The sequence below is a fragment of the Schistocerca americana genome, chromosome 3, assembly GCF_021461395.2.
Source record: "Schistocerca americana isolate TAMUIC-IGC-003095 chromosome 3, iqSchAmer2.1, whole genome shotgun sequence".
Taxonomy (NCBI): Eukaryota; Metazoa; Arthropoda; class Insecta; order Orthoptera; family Acrididae; genus Schistocerca; species Schistocerca americana.
The window spans coordinates 873,861,285-873,881,770 of NC_060121.1; the positions used below are offsets into that span (position 1 = coordinate 873,861,285).

Below are 20,486 nucleotides of genomic sequence, written 5' to 3' on the forward strand. Positions count from 1 at the left end.
CGCGGTGCTGTGAAGTTCTAGAAAACCCTGAGCAGAAGATTCGAGTAACAGCTGAACAAAATATGAGAGAATGGGATTGCAAAATGAAGTCGCACGTCAGCGTTGGCAACCGACAAGCGAACTTTAATTTTGGTGAAAAATGGTTGGCGCACAGTCTATAGTGCTTTTTGTGAACTTGGTTGGACCCTAGAACGTGAACTAACAAAACACTGTTCACGATCCTAGTTGTCACTGACAACATCTTGGAGCCTTCATAATTCCATTCACTGTAGAGCAGTCGCCGATCTGATGAGGATCAGTAGGAGAACGAATATAACTAGGGCCTCGCACGAGAGTGGCGACCATGACAGGACACTGCTTGCAACAGTCTGCAAAGAAGCAGTCTGATCTGCACGAAAGTATTACCGTAGGGTATTTCGAAAATTTCTGTGCCGGTTCGTAATCCAGTGAAATGGTGTTGCACAAGGGTGAACTGTAAAGCGTAAATTTTAATTATTACAGACCGAGGACTATTATTTTTATTTGTGCAATGAAGCTAAAGCTGTGCGTCCCGTCACTATGTACATGCACAGAACAACATTAAGTAACTGGCACTTGCGAAGCTCCCGTACATAGCGCCACGGTCTTGTGGAGGGAGAGGGAGAGGGGGGGGGAAGGAGAGGGAGAGGGGGAGAGAGAGAGAGAGAGAGAGAGAGAGAGAGAGAGAGAGAGAGAGAGAGTACTCACACTCCTTATTCTTGTCCATGGATTTGTGTAGCGGCGAGTCGTCGACTTCGCACTTGGGCGGCGAGGTGGGCCGGCCGGCGGCGGCGCTGGCGGCGGGGGCGGCGCCGGAGCCGGGGCCGGGCGGGGGCGGCGCGTCGGCCGAGCCACAGCCGGGGCCCTCCGCCTCCGCCATGCTGGGGGCGGCGTCGCCCTGGCCGCTAGCCGACTGCTGCTGCTGCTGCTGCAGCTGCAGCTGGTAGTCCTAGAGCACAGATACAGTTAAAGTAAACGCCCCATACTGGAAAGCCAATTTTTGTGCTACAGTTGGAGTTAATAACAAATAAAGGCAGAAGGTGCCCCAGCTGCACGAATATAGACACCGTAAATTACAATTGTTTTATTTCTACGAACTATAGCTGTTTTGGCCCATAGGTAGATACATCGCAATTACTCCTCTCAACAATTACTCGGACTCAGGATCTTAGCATCATACAAGATAGTTAAAAAAAATACGGGACAGTTATATGAGGGTCGCCATCGGTGGGTTCCAGTTTATTTCCAGCGAGTGATGATGCCGCATCCCGGAAAAGGGCTTGCAGCTGTCAGGTGGGACTGGGCCCGCCAGCTCACGCGCAGCGCAGCATGGCGAACTCGAGTTCCTCACATCGAGCCTAGCGCCGAAATGCCGTACACTGTGCTGACGTTCTGCAAAAACTGCTACGGGCGTGTGCACACATCTGGTTGGCCAGGTCACACCCGTTACCTCGCCAATATAATTATTTGTTGACAACTCTCATGCCTTTGTCATAACGGCTGCTTATCCGCCCCTATAGAACGCACCCACCTACATTCCCACATAACGCTGAGTACTGCCTAGTTCGTGCCAACCTCCTCGTCTTGTCGGTGCGTCACGAGTCTTCACCAGTGTGCCCGCTGCACTACAGGCTCGGTAACAGCGAGCCTCGGGCTGGAAGCCCGTGACCCGCAACCACGGCGGCCTCTTGGAACGCACCTGCAGAGCTCTCGTACAGTGAGGTGTTGCCTAGCGAACGAGCTGTCTGCCCTCCGGTGTCTCTGGCCGGCTGGTGCCCCTTCAGCAGACACACTACAGAACACCTCTGGTTCAAACGGCTCTGAGCACTATGGGACTTAATATCTGAGGTCATCAGTCCCCTAGAACTTAGAACTACTTAAACGTAACTAACCTAAGGACATCACACACCTCCATGCCCGAGGCAGGATTCGAACCTGCGACCGTAGCGGTCGCTAGAACCGCTCGGTCACCGCGGCCGGCAAAGAACACCTCTCTTGGCTTTCTAAACACATTTTATTAAATACAGCAACGATTTCAGCTACAGAAAGTTGTACGACATGTTTTAAAACATCTGGTAACAGGTCTACAATTTGGCAATAAATAAATAAAGAAAGCACGTTCGTAAGTAATAATTAGGCACTTTTGTGATTAGACCGACAGACAGAAACCTACAAGTTATTCTGGACGTGAAGTCTTTGACGCGAGATCAGCGCCACGCCGATTTCGGCAAACTTCGGCACTAGGCGGGAAAATCGAAAGCGACTGCAATCAAAAGATTTACGTCAATATGTTTCCGTTTTCGACAAAGTTAACGTCAAAGGTGACAGCATTGGATTCGGTTGGACTGGGTGGAATCCTTAGAGCACAATCGACGAAGGACATTTTATTGCTACATATCACACCCGCAACCTAGTATTTTCCGAGAAGTAGAGGGATTTGTGGTTTCGATCCGTTACAAGTATACGTGAGAAGCGAAGCTAACTGGAGGATCGGGGTCGGTGGCCAAGTCGTTTAACACCACCGATCAGACGAGTGCGTGCGTGGGTTCGAATAGCACTTTTTGCAATATTTTTATATTAGTTAACAAGAGAATGAATGCTATCGCGAAATTTGTATATTTTTTGGTGAAATCTAGCTACACTTAGCTGCGATCAGCGACTTATGAAATATTTATTTATTTTTGCGAATCAGTTTTGGAGGTTCATCAGGATCATCTTCACGTAAGGCATGCGAAAGTTTACACATGCATGGTTGTGGCACGATGGTGGGCAGTGGAGGTTCAAATGGTTCAAATGGCTCTGAGCACTATGGGACTTAACATCTATGGTCATCAGTCCCCTAGAACTTAGAACTACTTAAACCTAACTAACCTAAGGACATCACACAACACCCAGCCATCACGAGGCAGAGAAAATCCCTGACCCCGCCGGGAATCGAACCCGGGAACCCGGGCGTGGGAAGCGAGAACGCTACCGCACGACCACGAGATGCGGGCAGTGGAGATTGCTTCGCTGTGACAAGAACATAAGAAACGCTTTACAGCAATGCCTTGTGAGATGAATAGCTGGCGAGTTGTGCCGAACTAAGAAATATTCCAAAAGCGACAGGTCGCAGCTAACTGTACTCACTTTACACTTAACATACAGTTACGGGTTTCTAGAATATCCATTACGTATAAGCTTAATTATTTGTTGTTATGTTAAATAAAATAAATTTTATTGTTAACCAGAAAAACTGAGATTAACGTTGCAGTATGTTGCACCTTTCATGTTATCGTCCTTATGTTGTAACTCCACGAATGTCAGTTTAAAGCAATATGAAATGAAAGAAAAACGTTACCAGCCACTCTGTGTTTTCTACATTTAACGTAGCGTTACCGATTTCAAACCTATCTCGCACTTCTTCAGATGCATGTGCAATTGTAAATTACCTGGTACTGTAGGTAGCAAAGGATCACTACTCTTTTTGTGCACAATGGCGGCAACTGGGGTGTCATGTCTATCTCTGCTCTGTAAACAGCACAGGTATGTTGAGATGCGCCAAACTGACTCGAAACCGGTACCGGGTCACTAAACAAGGAAAATGAAATTGATCTGTTGCACTTTTCTCTCAGTTTACACTGCCTTCATGCTACTGGGGTGACACGTTTGTTGGAACATCTTATGTGTGGAACCAACACCGCTCACAAATTTTACTTTGCGCATATGATGTGGTCGTCTATGAAGACGTGTTATCCGCGAAACTTAACACACGTTCGGTAATATCTCGATAAGTATGCCACTCGATTTCGAAAGCGGGAGCTTCGAACTTGGTTCAGATTAATGTTCAAGAGGTTAATAATATGGTCTCATTCGAAAGTAAGGCACACATTCGGTGAACAGTCTTTGGGCCTGATTTCTAATGTCTGAATGTTTTCTTTGGAGCTTGTGCACAGATGCATTGCTGTTTCGAGCTTTGTGCCGAAAAAGTCAGCCTCTTTTCGTCGACTGGTATGAGGTGACCATAAAATCGCGCCCGTCTTTTGAGAATCTTTTCTGTGTCTTTTTTGTATTTGCTTTAAATCTCTTTGCTACCTCTTCCGTGTTCCACTAGCGTAAGGTACGCGAGAAGGACTCACTACTGCTAAGCGTCGGTACAAGCTCGCATCTCTCTAACTTTACCTTCATAGTCTTTTTCACGAGATGTACGAGGGGACTTCAAAATATGTTACACTTTGCACTATACTTCAAAGTGACTCAAGTGACTCACATACATGACATTCTTTTCTCGACAGTCACAAAGCCAAAACGTCCAACCCATCATTAGGTTCCTGGACGATAGAAACCCGCTGCTCGGTCACGGAGCCGTTCCAGAATCGCTATTTGTACATCCTTACCGTTGGAAAATCACTTTCGTCCTAGACGTTCTTTCAACTTTCGGAAAAGATGGAAATCACATGGTGCAAAATCTGCACTTCACGGTCTACGTCACTCATTTCTGTGCGGCTCCGGTCAAATTGTTTGAAGGATTCCACTACGGCTCGGCGGACACTGCATTTGATCTACACTGAAGCGCCAAAAAAAGTTGTATAGCCATGCGCATTCAAATACAGAGATATGTAAACAGGCAGAGTACGGCGCTGCAGTCGGTAACGCCTATATAAAACAAGTGTCAGAAGCAGTTGTTAGATCGGTTACTGCTGCTACCATGGCAGGTTATCAAGATTTAAGTGAGTCTGAACGTAGTGTTATAGTCGGCGCACGAGCGATGGGACACAGCGTCTCCGAGGTAGCGATGAAGTGGGGATTTTCTCGTAAGACCACTTCACGAGTGAAGCTTGAATATCATGATTCCGGTAAATCTTCGACATCGCTGCGGTCGACAAAAGATCCTCCAAGAACGGGACCAACTACGACTGAAGAGAATCATTCAACTCGACAGAAGTGCAACCTTTCCGCAAACTGCTGCAGACTTCAATTCTGGGCCATCAGCAAGTGTCAAGCGCGTGAAGTATTCAACGAAACATCGTCGTTATGGGCTTTCGGTGCCGAAGCCCCACTCGTGTACCATTTGATGACTAAACGACACAAAGCTTTATCCATCACCTGGTTTCATCAACACCGGCATTGGACTGTTGATGACTGGAAACATGTTGCCTGGTCGGACGAGTCTCGTTTCAAATTGTATCGAGCGGATGGCCGTGTACGGGTATGGAGACAACCTCATGAATCCATGGACCCTGCATGTCAGCAGGGGACTGTTCAAGCTGGTGGAGGCTCTGTAATGGTGTGGGGCGTGTGCAGTTGGAGCGATATGGGTCCCCTGATACGTTTAGATACGACTCTGACGGGGATGACACGTTGGCACGTGCGTACACATCCTGTCTGATCCCCTGCATCTATTCGCGACCACTGTGCATTTCACGGAGTATCTCTGTACAATTTAGCTCTTTTGCCCACAAGAATCGTACTGTCCAGCGCACTTCAACTTTGGAGTACGTTTCCAGTTTCCGCGCTATTTCACTCCCCATTTTGGTGCACCTGGTATCTGTACTGCCGGCTAGTGTGCCCGAGCGGTTCTGGGCGCTTCAGTCTGGAATCGCGCGACCCCTTCGGTCGCAGGTTCGAATCCTGCCTCGAGCATGGATGTGTGTGACGTCCTTAGGTTAGTTAAGTTTTAGTAGTTCTAAGTTCTGGGGGACTGCAAAGAGAGACTCTTATTGCGTAACTGTCTTAGCGTGGGATGACGTGGGTAACTTACTTTCCGATGTCGGTATATTTGTACGAGGGAGCGATATTCGTGCTTCTTAGTTAAAACAGTTTTTCATGGTCATTTTCCCTATATATATATATATATATATATATATATATATATATATATATATATATATATATATTTCAAATTTTATTCTTTGTGATTTTTCATGTTTTGTCCGGAGCTTTAATACGGCATGTGTCATTATATTATTATTATCATTATCACTAACGTATTTAATCATTACTCACTCCATAACATGATATGATATTTCCCTGGTAATGTAGCAATGGTAAAGTTGCCCTACGAAAAAATGACAACAAATAAACGCAAACCAGTCAGTGTGTGATCCAAGTGACGTTTAGTTGAAAGTCTGGCAGCGCACTCCGACAGTCACGTGCGGTGCGGCAGCCGACGTGTGGAGCGGAGTAGCGTGATCTCGTGAGGGGACCAAGGTTCCTCCGCTACCGCTGGCGCACTATCACTTCTCCCGGGCACTGCTCGTCTCAGGGCATTTAATATCGCCTGAGGGCCACTATGCACGATGTGGTCGCCTCTACAACTGAGGCGAAGGGCCACGTGCAGGCCTCTTCTTCACTGTGGGCGCGTCTCGTTCAGAGTTGTTCATCACAGCTCGTGTGTAGTCAAGATCTTGTAAGTGAGACGTCGTACCGTAATTGCAAAGAAGCCGTGACTGACACATCTCCTTTTTCATGCCGTCCGCGACGTGATTCGCAGTGCTGTGACTGCCCAACAGCTTTGGGACCTGTAACTCCAACGAGTTCGTCCGCAACACCTGGAGCTCACACAGACCTGCAGTAATGCGGAGCCGTTGTGGTACAAAGTCTCATAGAATCTCAAACTGTCGCTCACGAATGACAAATTATCGCCCAGGTCGTGCTCCAACACTTATGCAAGACTTACACAAAATCGGATTTCTGCACGTGTACAGAGAAATGTGTGTGTGAAATTTTATGGGACTTAACTGCTAAGGTCATCAGTCCCTAATCTTACACACTACTTAACCTAAATTATCCTAAGGACAAACACAAACACACTCATGCCCGAGGGAGGACTCGAACCTCCGCCGGGACCAGCCGCACAGTCCATGACTGCAGCGCCTTAGACCGTTCGGCTAATACCTTGCGGCTACAGAGAAGTACGTCATGAGTGTACGTAAGGTTGTAAATCGAACTTCGATGACGTGAGTCTGCGAGCCTGAGAATTATCACATGCACCTCGCTGTACTGTACATTTACATGTTGTGTGATAACTTGGTTATTCCACAGCTGCGAGTACAATTTCACTTAGGATCCGTGAAAGGGACATTAACATAGCTTTTCTCTTGTAAATACATATTCTTCTTTTATGGCCTATTCTATGCCCCTGAATACCCCCCCCCCCCAAACTGTGGATCTGTGGAACAAAAAGCGCATCTAACCTAAACTCGGCCAGTCGCAAACAATGCTATTGTCTTTTGAGTCTCTGAATTGATCATCTTTATTCAGTAGTTACATTCTAAGCACGTATGGCAGCATGGAATTACTGTTAGCTAACATAACCAAAACCGGAGAGCGCAAACCGCAGCACAATGATCGATACACAGAGAACGTGTTGTAAGAAGAGGCATTCGATCCCGGGACCACTGACGGCTGGGAGAGGGCCACGTCACGTGCTTCTGTGATTCACCGTCTCTCCGCTTTCCACACTAGGGCGGCACGCCCATATGAACTTCTCACTGCTAAAAGTGGGCCCCGGTACTCGCCATACTCAATTGTGAGGAGGTTCTAGAAGGCCGAACACAAGCTGTTTTGTGAGTGTGAGGCTGAGTTCCACTACGACAATACAGTACTTCAGACAGCTAGCACCGTTCAACGAGATTTGCATGGGTAGTGCAAACCTTCTCTTCTACTGTTCATCCATTCGATGTACAGTATCACGTGTGGGAAACTTCTGTACTCTTTCGCCGCTACTGTTCAATCTCTACATCGAAGCACTAATGATAGAAACAAAAGAAAGATTCAGGAGTAGAATTAAATTTCAAGGCGAAAGGATATGAATGATACGATTCGCTGTGACATTGCTAGCCTGAGTCAAAAGTGAAGAAGAATTACAAGATCTGTTGAATGAAATGAACAATCTAATGAATACAGAATATAGATTGAGAGTAAATCAAAGAAACACGAATGTAATGAGAAGTATCAAAAATGAGAACAGCGAGGAACTTAATATCAGGATTGATGGTCACGAAATAGATGGCATTAAGGAATTCAGCTATTTAGGCAATAAAATAACCAATGGCGGACGGAGTAAGGAGGACATCAAAAGAAGACTAGCAATGGCAAAAAGGGCATTCCTGACCAAGAGAAGTCTATTAGTATCAAATATAGGCCTTAATTTGAGGAAGAAATTTCTGAGAATGTACGTCTGGAGTACAGCATTGTATGGTAGTGAAACAAGGACTGTGGGAAAACCGGAACAGAAGAGAATCGAAGCATTTGAGATGTGGTGCTACTGACGAATATTGCAGTTAGGTGGCCTGATAAGGTGAGGAATGAGGAGGTTCTGCGCAGAATCGGAAAGGAAGGGAATATGTGGAAAACACTGATAAGAAGACGAGACAGGATGATTTACTGACACGTTCCATGACCTTGGAGATTTGCTCCTCAATTTGGTCCTACGAAACTTGACGTCCTACTTATTATTATTTATTTACACACCTGTTAAGACGAGTGAATGACTTCCATGGTACTAGAGGGAGCCGTAGAGGGCAAAAACTGTAGAGGAAGACAGAGATTGGAACACACCCAGCAAAGATGAAGAGATTGGCACAGGAGAGGAATTCGTGGCGAGCCGCATCAAACCAGTCAGAAGACTGATGACCCAAAAACAGCTTCTACCATTTTATACGCACAGAGCCTGGACCTGCATTTCCTGCTGAAACTACCGTTCATCTGAGTGACTTCGTAGAAGGAGATTCGTCGGGCCATGGAGTTTGGACCAACACCGGAGGTGCATGAAGAAGAGCAAAGATCGGCGGCCTTTATTCATTATGCTGGGAGAAGAATTTTAAAGAGTGTTAACATTAAGAGTGTGGTCCGTCCACCTTCCAAGATTAGGGCACTACTGGCCTCTGTGAAAGACGATTTGGTGGTTTAGGAAGCCTGTACATACAAAATTCCGTTTCAATGTGGGAGGGCTAACATCGGCCGTTCAATCCACACAGTTCGTGACCGGTGCGTGGAACATCGCCGTCATACGAGTTTTCAACAGCCGGAAAAATCGGCGCTAGCAGAACACATTGCTTAAACAAGGGACACGGTATGAACTTTGGCGAAACTGCCATAGTTGCCAACAGTTCTGGTTTTCGCAACAGTGTTCATAAAGAGGCAACTGAAATTACGTTGGCGGATCATTTGATAGAGACAATGGGTTTCCTCTTAGCAGGACGTCGGACGCTGTACTATCACGCATCAAAACAGAACGTTCTTCGGTGCGGCCAGTGTGTACGCAAGCGCATTTGTTTATGTGTCGGAATATGTCCCGTGTTGGAAACAAACGACGCTGCGAATGATGCTTCGCTTCTCTGTCGGTGCCAATGTTCACGATGAGCACCGCTACGTCATTTACATCTGTGTCATTCCGTTACTTCTTCGACAGTCACTTGCTTTCCTGACGAAGACAAACGCGGTTACTGTCGAAAGCTCGAATTTTCGTAGAGAATTAACCTGACAAGTACAATGAAAACATGACTTCCCAACTTTGTCTTCAAATCTAATTCTGACCTCTTGTATTTGTTAGATACCAAAACGCACATTCTACAACTCGAAAAGAGGGGCACTGTACGTGTTGCCATTTCTACATCTACGTGATTACTCTGCTATTCACAAAAAACGGAACGACACAGGTGGTGGTGGGAGGATCACGGGGGTTTCCGTTAATCAAGAGCGACCGCAGCAGCGCGGACGGGCGACAGCCGTCACACGGATTCCCAAGGCGACGCTATTCTCGTCCGCTGGCACCGGCCGCAGCGCCGGCACATTGTCGCCGGCGGGCTTCACCCCACAAGGTCGCCTTTCAGAGACCACGGTGCACGCGAACTAGAGGCGCTGAGACAGGAATGCGCGTAGAGCACAGTGAGCCGTGCGCGGCTCGTGTTCTTGCTGTTTATTGTTTGTCATCTTCTCTTACGGTACTGCCGCCTCGTTTTCTTATTCCATTTACTGGCGTCACTAACTTCCTGCCTTACCTGCCGTGAGTGGCAGCAGCAGCAGCGCTTATCGATAAGTGCACCGTCGTACCATCTCTGGAGCGACCGATAGTATTTCCGGGTCGTCGTGTGTCTGGAGTTCGGTCGGGACGCAACAGCTGTGAAGTCGGGGACGGAGCGTCGGTGAGGCGCGGATAACCAGTGTTCGCCAACTGCTGGCGACACACTTGAACTGTCCGACGGAAGGAAACTGGAGCGGGAACGCCCGTTGGTTGGTCGTTCGGTCGGTCATCTCATCGGCCGACGTGTTTGGTCCTCTGACCGTTTCCGGGCCTAGGCAGCGGGTAGGTTGGCGCAAAGCAGCGAGGAAGTCTCCGTGGCGCGTGGCCAGTCCGGTGCCGCTGACGGCATGCACGAGCGGTTGGAGTTCTGAGGTGCTTCTTCCGAGGGTTACGAAGTTCGTCGGCCACCGATCCTGAACACTAAAGTTGAGTGCTCACGTAACCTACTATGAAGCCTCAACTGCTATCACTTCTCTTCGTTTGATCCTGGTTGTCGCTTTCTGGGAGATTCCCGCGAGCAACAGCGTGTGTGCATTGAAGTCGGCTAGAATTGCAGCCATCTTCCGGTGTGGTGTTTAATTTAATTTCATTCTTTCCTGTATTAATGAAGTGTACCAGCGGTATCTTCTGCCTTGTGGCCATTGACGTTCCGGTGACCTGCCCTACGTTGACGTAGTTTTTGGCAGTGTATTTTCCTCTTCCCGTTGATGCTGTCCAGCACGGCGTGTAGTTCGACAGCTGAGGTGTTGTTGGTAGTTTTGGGCGTTTATTCTGACTTGGCTGGAACGTTGTGCTACTGACATCTTATTGTCGTTTCGCTGGTTAGGTGGAGCAGAACTGATCTTGTTGGTTGGTTCGTCGACTGGCTTTCGGTTGGGTTACCTTCCGATTAAGAGGTTGTCGCTCTGGCTGCCTGTCTCACCTAAAGGTGCGCTAGTGTTACCTTCCCAGGCCGATCCTCGGAACCTTCTGAGCGCCCCTCCTTGTGCTGTACATAGTGATTTCCGTTTTAGTCTTAAGTACTCTGTATGGCCTTTAGCCGAGTTTTAGCTTATTAAAATTGCAAGGCTTTTCTTCTTAGGCCTTAAGCCGTAAAAAAAATTGTTTCTTGTTTGATTTGTGGCCTTCAGCCGAGTTTCCGCCTTTCAAAATTAAAATTGAAAATTCCTTGTGCCTAGACCTTGAGCCGTAAATTTGTTTCAAGTTGGTACGTGGCCTTCAACCGAGTTTTCAACCTTTTCAAATCAAAAGTTGAAACATTTTGGCTAGGCCTTAAGCCGTAAGAAATATTTTCTAGTTTGTATGTGGCCTTCAACCGAGCTTTCCAGCTTAAATTAAAAATTGGAAATTTCCTTGTCTAGGCTTTCAGCCGTGAGATTGTTTGGGTTTCGTATGTGGCCTTCAGCCGAGTTTTATGCGAAGCATTTTAGGATAAAGCCTTTAGCCTATTTTAGTTGAATTTTAGAAGCTCTTCCCTTTAGGCCTTAAGCCGTAAAATTGTTTTCTGCTTGGTGTGTGACCTTCAGCCGAGTTTTAATCTCTCTTAAATTAAAAATTCAAAACCTTATCTTGCCCTTAAGTCATAAGATTGTTAGTCTTTAGTATGAAGCCTTCAGCCGAGTTTTACACGAAATATTTTAAGAAAAGGCCTTCAGCTTTTTGAAATTGAAAGCTCTTCTTCCTAGGCCTTAAGCCGTTAAATGTTTTGTTGATACGCGGCCTTCAGCCGAGTTTTCAGCCTATTTAGATTAAACACTGAAAATTTTTGTCTCGGCCTTAAGTCGTAGCACTGTTCTTGATTAATGTGAGGCCTTCAGCCGGGTTCTACGGGAAAAATTTAAGCTAAGGCTTTCACCCTATTTATACTGAAGAAGTGAAACCTCCATAAGAACTCTTGTACCTCAATTCCTTGCTTAGGCCTTGTGCCTTGGATTTTCGATGAGGCCTTCAGCCGATCTACATTAAATCAAAGGAGGCCTTCGTTAAAACCTTGAGAGTTTTTGATTCTTGCCTGTGTGATTGTCTGCCTTAAGAAATAAGTTTATATGCTGAGTGCAACTGACAGTAACTTATCTTGGTCCCTTATGCATAAATATAACCTCATCCGCTCTGTCCTGCTAGCCCAGGGATTTCAGACAAGACGCGGCGATCAGCTGCTCTGGGGAAGAGGCGGAACGTACGCCGAGGTCATCACGCACTCTGACTATCGGGGGCCACGAGCCAGAGACTGGCTTCGGCGGAGAAAATTGCAACTCGTGCCGGCTCGCCAACTAGTGGTTGAGGGGGAACATTTAGTGTTCACTGACGTTTAGTTTCAAAACGTGAGATACGTCCTACAACCCAAATGGATCGAACTTCCTCGCAGACAGGCGCCTCGGTTGCAAAGGCACCGCAGAAATGTGTCGTTATAGTCAATTCTCGTACGTGGATCTCGCTTTCTGCAGAAAGTGTAATACATAAACAAATGAAGATAGTCATATAACGACGCATGCTACCTTATGTCTGCGGTACAATGTTAATCTGTGCCTTGTTGCGAGGAACGTCTCAGGTGGACAGTGGGTACAGTTGAAAAGGAAAGGTTTGCAGCTGCAAAAAAGTAACTATCAGGCACTCCTTAAATACTCACTACTAAGGTTTCGCAGACACCGGTTCGGTAGCTTTACTTGTTTCTATTGTCTGCAGCTGAAATCGCAGTTTGGAGTGACGCACTCTAAATTTGTGAAACATCTTTGGTCACGTTCTGTTTCAAAGAAACAACATACGCGAAGTACGTTGTTTCGAACGCAAATAGTTAAAGAGGACAGCGCGTGCTGGTGGCCACCTTCCTTTTAATATGAAATAGGAGATTACTGGAAGGACAGCAACTGTATTACGATACCGACGACAAGACGGAAGGCTGATTTTTGACAGCAGGGGAGAGCCATGGTAACATACTGGCTCCTGGCAGTTTGCATCGTTCTGTTTCTACCCGTGCACTCCCAAAGTGTTTCGAAAATCTACACACCAGAGATGGGTCGTTCGCGAACTAACGGGTCCACAGGAACGGTTCACCAAGATGAATGGAACGAGCGAGGAACGAATTCTAAGGAACGGTCTTTCATAGTTCACTTCGGTCGCGGCTTTCTACTTATAGTTCCCGGGAACGGTAAACGGCCGATCTCGTTCCCGCAAAGGCACATCGGCTGGTCTCGTTCCAGCCTCGGTCTCGTTCCCGTCTGGTCTCGATCTCGCTCGGCCGGACTCGTCCTTCTTCGCGTGGCCACTCGTCGCAGTTCCACTGCCGACTGCTCAGAGTTCAGTATCGAGATGATGTCCGTTTCGTTCGCTTTGCACGCCCATTCCAGATCTGTTTCAAACCTTTTTTGAACTCTGGACTTCAGGTACTTATCGTATTCTATTCAGCGTCCAAGACCGGTAATTGAAATGTATTTTATAATTAAGTAAAATACATAAAAATTATATGGTATCTAATACATACATCTTTCCAGGTAACAAAACACCGTATCACATTACTTCACTATTTCGATAAACAGCAGAAGAAATACTCGTTTGTTATTACACATGCAAAGGACGTCGGCACGGCACACACGAGTGGCCATTTTCTGTCTTTTTTTTATCCAAGGTAAAAGAGCATGTTCATTGTTATGGAAGGCAGACCGACTTACAACTGAATGTAGCCCGCGCTTCGTAATCGAGTGTATGGTGTCACATTTTGTACAAAAAATATGATAACTCCTACAGAATTATTTCAGTAATACACGGTGGCGCACGAAAAGTCGGCCCCGAGTACGAGGTGCATTCAAGTTCTAAGGCCTCCGATTTTTTTTCTTATTAACAACTCACCCGAAATCGATGAAACTGGTGTTACTTCTCGACGTAATCGCCCTGCAGACGTACACATTTTTCACAACGCTGACGCCATGATTCCATGGCAGCGACGAAGGCTTCTTTAGGAGTCTGTTTTGACCACTGGAAAATCGCTGAGGCAATAGCAGCACGGCTGGTGAATGTGCGGCCACGGAGAGTGTCTTTCATTGTTGGAAAAAGCCAAAAGTCACTAGGAGCCAGGTCAGGTGAGTAGGGAGCATGAGGAATCACTTCAAAGTTGTTATCACGGAGAAACTGTTGCGTAACGTTAGCTCGATGTGCGGGTGCATTGTCTTGGTGAAACAGCACACGCGCAGCCCTTCCCGGACGTTTTTGTTGCAGTACAGGAAGGAATTTGTTCTTCAAAACATTTTTGTAGGATGCACCTGTTACCGTAGTGCCCTTTGGAATGCAATGGGTTAAGGATTACGCCCTCGCTGTCCCAGAACAGGGACACCATCATTTTTTCAGCAATGGCGGTTACCCGAAATTTTTTTTGGTGGCGGTGAATCTGTGTGCTTCCATTGAGCTGACTGGCGCTTCGTTTCTGGATTGAAAAATGGCATCCACGTCTCATCCATTGTCACAACCGACGAAAAGAAAGTCTCATTTGTGCTGTCGTTGCGCGTCAACATTGCTCGGCAACATGCCACATGGGCAGCCGTGTGATCGTCCGTCAGCATTCGTGGCACCCACCTGGATGACACTTTTCGCATTTTCAGGTCGTCATGCAGGATTGTGTGCACAGAACCCACAGAAATGCCAACCCTGGAGGCGATCTGTTCAACAGTCATTCGGCGATCCCCCAAAACAATTCTCTCCACTTTCTCGATCTTGTCGTCAGACCGGCTCGTGCGAGCCCGAGGTTCTTTTGGTTTGTTGTCACACGATGTTCTGCCTTCATTAAACTGTCGCACCCACGAACGCACTTTCGACACATCCATAACTCCATCACCACATGTCTCCTTCACCTGTCGATGAATTTCAATTGGTTTCACACCACGCAAATTCAGAAAACGAATGAGTGCACGCTGTTCAAGTAAGGAAAACGTTGTCATTTTAAGTATTTAAAACAGTTCTCATTCTCGCCGCTGGCGGTAAAACTCCATCTGCCGTACGGTGCTGCCATCTCTGGGACGTATTGACAATGAACGCGGCCTCATTTTAAAACAATGTGCATGTTTCTATCTCTCTCCAGTCCGGAGAAAAAAAATCGGAGGCCTTAGAACTTGAATGCACCTCGTACTATATTGCACACTGTCGCTTACCAATCGTCATCTATTCTTTCGAAGTTGTTTGCATTAGCTTATTTGTTATTTCCTCACTGCCTGATTATTACATGTTTATCTATTCTGCTCGTAGCGGTCAACAAATCGTGCGTAATTGGCGAGCAAGTCTGTACTCGGGGTCGGTTTTTCGTGCGCCTGCGATCAGCCACATAACGCTACAGTTGGCTAAACGAGACGTTTTGCAGAATCACGAAAATTACAAGTGTGTGAGAATTCTGTTATGGATAGAAACTCTGTACTCCAGGGGGGAGGGTAGTGGCCCCTCTAGGCGCCCTCCACCTTCAGCCACCTATGCTACTAATTTTCAGTTTTTCATAACCACATACCAAGCACAATGAACGGTGAACAAGTAAGAATGAACGGTTCCCAGAAAAGAGCGATCACCAGTGAACTAGTTCCCAAGGATGAACGACTTTGCCGAAAAATTAGCTGCTACTTGAAGTTAAGTTAAAATAAAATTCAACGTTGACTTCCATACGTACGTAAGGCAGCTACAAAAATCTGTAAGTGGATTGATGTGCATCACGGACAACACGCCAAGTCGACGAATGAAGTGTTTACGTGCAGGTTTCCACATACAAGGAACAGCTGCGAGCGACCTAACACACAGTTTACGTCCTCCACTGTGCAGTCGTACACACATAGTACGTCCTTTTGGCCTCTGGTGCACTCTGGTACCAGGACTGAAGTTGCTGCTCGTGAATATGCTGCTAGGTATCTCGGTCGACGTCGTCCAAACAAAAATGTGTTCCGTCGTCGGGAGCTTCGCCTTCGAGAGAAGGATGTCTCCAGCCGTAATCGCCGAACAGCGGTCGTCCGCGGACTATGCCTGCTGCAGCTAACGAAGAAGTCAATTCTACAAACTGGTGCACGAAAAACCTCAGCGAAGTAGAACTCAGGTAGTGAGGCAGCTGTACGCCTAGCAAAATGTGCTCGTCGAAGTGTTGCGCGATGGAGGGCTACACCTGCATCATTACTCGCTAGCGCAACACCAGCATCCTACAGACCGCTTCCTACGGATGCATTTTTTGTGAATGGTATCAACAACAGCAAAAAGCCAACGATGACTTATAAAAGACTGTGATATGATCTGATAAACCTGCGTTAGTACGCGAGTGTATCTCCAATACGCACAATGGCCACCACTGGAAAGAAGTTCGGCCGTCGCCTGAGACTGTGGATAACAGGTCCGGTAAAGCACTAAAGTATGGCCGGGAATAGTGGGAAACAGTATCGTGGATCCCTACACGGCGTCGGAACGGCTCACCGAGCGAAGATACGAGAGTAATATCAAAAGTAAGGTCTCCTACTCTTTTATAAGTAAATAGACCAGTTTATTTCTACTATGGTTTACATCAGTTTCCATCTTGAACATTTAGCTATTTTTTGACGTATCACCATTTCTGACGAAGCATTTTTGTAGACGCTGCGGCAGTTTTTGTATGCCCATGTCATACCAGCTCGCCGCCATGCTGTTCAGAAAGTTATGAACCTCTTCTTTCACCTCCTCGTCGGAGCTGAATCGCTGGAACCACAATTAACGCTGACAGGTACTGCGAGGCTCTGAAAAAAGTCAAACGGGCAATTCAGAACTGGAGAAGAGGATTGTTGAGCACGGGCGTACACATTCTCCATGACAATGCTCGCGCACACATCGCTCGGCAAACCGTTGCTCTCCTGCAACAGTTTCAGTGGAACGTAATCACCCACCCACCCTATAGTCCTGACTTGGCGTCCAATGACTATCACCTGTTCCCTAGGATAAAAGAACATTTGGCCGGAAAGCGATTCATCTCCGACGACGAGGTGCAAGAAGAGATTCATAACTTTCTGAACAGCATGGCGACGAGCTGGTATGGCACGGGCATACTAAAACTGCCACAGCGTCTGCAAAAATGTGTCGACACAAATGGTGATTATGCCGAAAAATAGGTAAATGTTCATGCTGTAAACTGAAGTAAACCATTGTAGAAATAAATAGGTCTATTTGCTTAAAAAAAAAAAAAAAAAGCAGGAGACCTTACTTTTGGGATTACCCTCGTATAATGAATTTCGCACCAACAATTTACCGAAAACACCAGAAGTTATTCCAGTTCATGTTTGGCACTCGTTATGTTCCATCACGATGGTGCACCTGCACACTCTGGATGAAATGTGCAACGGTATTTAAGCAAGCCTGTTTCCTGGGAAATGGAGCGGTGGTGGAGTATCTGTTTTACGATCTGAGCGTTCGCCAGCCTGCATCCCCTGGAATTCTTCGTGTGGTTATATTGAAAGGAACACGTTTATTCTACTCCGCTGATGAATGCAGAAAAATTGTTAGCGCTGGTCCACATTGCTCTTGTAACTGTAGATGCAGTTATGCTGCGAAGAATTCGGAGAAGCTTTATACTTAACATATTACAACTGACCGCTCTTACTGAATGTAGTATACACGTGTAACATTTCCAAATTCATGCGTTGTGTAGTTGTTTCTGTCCTACGACAGGCACTTTACTTTTAACTTGGTATTAGTCTTCACGAATATTTCTGACATGTCTAACCAATAACTGCCATGTTAACCGTTTAAAACTTTGTAGTCGCAGAATACGTATACCAGAGCATTTTTGGTCAGATCAAAATTAGCAAAGAAAAATAAAATTACACCTAGAACCGGAATCGAACTCGAGTAGCTCAACGCAAAACCCGTTCTACTGCATTAAGTGTGCAGTAGAGCTACATAGGTACCCGTCGTACGTGTGATCAAACTTGACGTCCATTTTCTACTGGAAATACGTAAGCGAAGGAATTTTGTTACAGATATTTTTGGATAGTTAGAATGCAAGCGCCGCACGAGTTAAGTGTACAGCTGTCTCCTCAGATCCATTTGCCTCTACTCCGTTGAGCTGTTGCAGCTGATGTTCCATTCGGCAATCATTTACCTAACACACTTGTCCTTTCGGCGACAGCGCCACGGTCTAATGGAGGAACCGATTTATGTTCTTTCGTGGTGAGACAATTCGGGAAGACGGAATTCAGTATTTCGGCCTCCTTCCTTGCTGTCACCCTTTCCGGCGCCTGTATGATTCCTGGACGACTGTACAGACAATTTTAAACAGTTTACTGACTTTACGTTGTGTTAAAATTTTTTAAACTTTTTCGTCGGTTCTGATTGCAAAGTTTCGCCTTCGAATCCAATGTACGCGTTCCGCATTGGTCGCTTTACGTTCCTATTGACTTAGTTTGGCTTTTGGGCTTCGATTTCGCTCAGACCTGCGATGAAGCACTGTTTGCGTTCTTGCAGCTTTCTCCGGCCCTTGGCTGTGTCTAACGCCGTCGGAACACGGGCCGCGCTGTCGAACGTCAACGCTGAGCGTGCTAAGTTCAACGTGCTGCTGAACGCTCAGAAATGACGCGACTTGTGCATACGGTACGTGGGCCCCAACGTGGTATACGCGATCGCAACACACTCCAGCGGCAGTTGCGGGATGCTTCTAGTTCGTAAATCACACTGTTTACGAAAAGGGCGCGCATAAAATTCCCACATTAGCTCTATTAAAACGCACATTTCCTCCATCGTCCACGAGAAGGAAAGTATCATGTCCAATCAATAAGGGCACAGGCTTATGAAAGTTCCACTACAAACAGTGCGATACAAATTTGCAATACTTCTCCACATAAGATAAATATTATTTCATCATTCCCACATTTTAGTGAAACCCTAAGGTCAACCTGACTCGATCACTGTTCCTACCCAGTGGCAGAATGTATGCAACATGTGAATTACGAAGGGTAAAAGAAAAAGGAGCAAAATATCTTTATACAAGTAGCGCATGCTGTCCTATAGATTAAGCCAATCGAACAAAGTCACCCTTCAAAAAAAGGTTAACTATTTACATAACATCAAATATTATAGTATATACTTATATTAAACTAATCATAAAGCATCTGAACCTAATAAAAAGGCAAATGTTAGGGAAAGAATTTTGAAGCGTCGAGTCACGAACCACTGCCCAAATTTGAAACTACATACGGATCAGTGACGCTACACACTCAGCTAAACCATCAACACGCTTTTAACCCTCAATCATAGCAAGTTAGCACTTGCTAAAAACCTTATCGTAGGTATGTTACTAATTGAAATTTAATTATAACAAATTGTACCAAGAACAATGCCTTTTGGGTGATCTTCAGTGTGTCGCTGCCTTCAAATAGCATACTCTCACAATACGCAAGTTACAATAATTCTTTTGCCACGAATATGATGTTTCTCATTATTTTATTGGAACGAATCACAGAGTTAACAACGGCTTTTCGAGTGATTCTCAATTTGCTGGTGCTCAGAAACGGCATATATACATATAGGCTTGAAATGAATGCCAATATGGCGCCTCAGAACTCTGTACTGAAGGAAGACGGCGTGCATGTGACGTAGGTGACGTTGTGCCATCTCATTGGTCACCGCTCAGACTCACGCTCAGAATATCTCATATGCTAGATATTGCTCGGCACGTTCAGAAAGACTCCCGAACGTTCTATTCCATGCTATGACGTCAGAAACTCGGCATGTCCAACGTCCGGTTGCACGGTTCGTGTGCCGACGGCTTAAGGAGTACTCTCAGTCAAGTGCTAACTACCGCACCTGAGAAACGCATTACCGGCAACAGCGGCACACGAGGATAAGCGACGAGCCCGCACCCAGCAGCACCGACGACCGAGCAGCTCTCGGCTACCAGAATGCCTTGCCGGCACACGGAACGCAAGCGCGGATCTAGCGGCGAGAGGGGGCGGGTAGGGTAGTAGTCAGTATCAAAATCCCCCCCCCCTCTCCCCCAAAGAATATCTTGCTAACAAGGGAACCTCCCCATCGCACCCCCCTAAGATTTAGTTATAAGTTGGCACAATGGATAGGCCTTGAAAAACTGAACACATATCAATGGCTCTGAGCACTATGGGACTCAACTGCTGAGGTCATTAGTCCCCTAGAACTTAGAACTAGTTAAACCTAACTAACCTAAGGACATCACAAACATCCATGCCCGAGGCAGGATTCGAACCTGCGACCGTAGCGGTCTTGCGGTTCCAGACTGCAGCGCCTTTAACCGCACGGTCACTTCGGCCGGCTGAACACATATCAACCGAGAAAACAGGAAGAAGTTGTGTGGAACCGTGAAAAAAATTAGTAAAATATACAAACTGAGTAGTCCATGCGAAAGATAGGTAACATCAAGGAGAATCTGAGCCCAGGAACGCCGTGGTCCCGTGGTTAGCGTGAGTAGCTACAGAACGAGAGGTCCTTGGTTCAAGTCTTTCCTCGACTGAAAATT

General features: G+C 46.4%; 1 protein-coding gene across 2 annotated transcripts in view; it reads right to left on the reverse strand.

The window, feature by feature from the left end:
* LOC124607345 (myocardin-related transcription factor A-like) overlaps positions 1-20,486 on the reverse strand; it is a 131,730-nt gene that overhangs the window by 109,579 nt on the left and 1,665 nt on the right. For both annotated transcript variants that reach the window (XM_047139651.1, XM_047139650.1), the window contains exon 2: positions 727-967. In XM_047139651.1, the coding sequence (XP_046995607.1) occupies positions 727-898 (172 nt within the window). In that variant the 5' untranslated portion in view covers positions 899-967. The remainder of the gene's footprint in view (positions 1-726; positions 968-20,486) is intronic.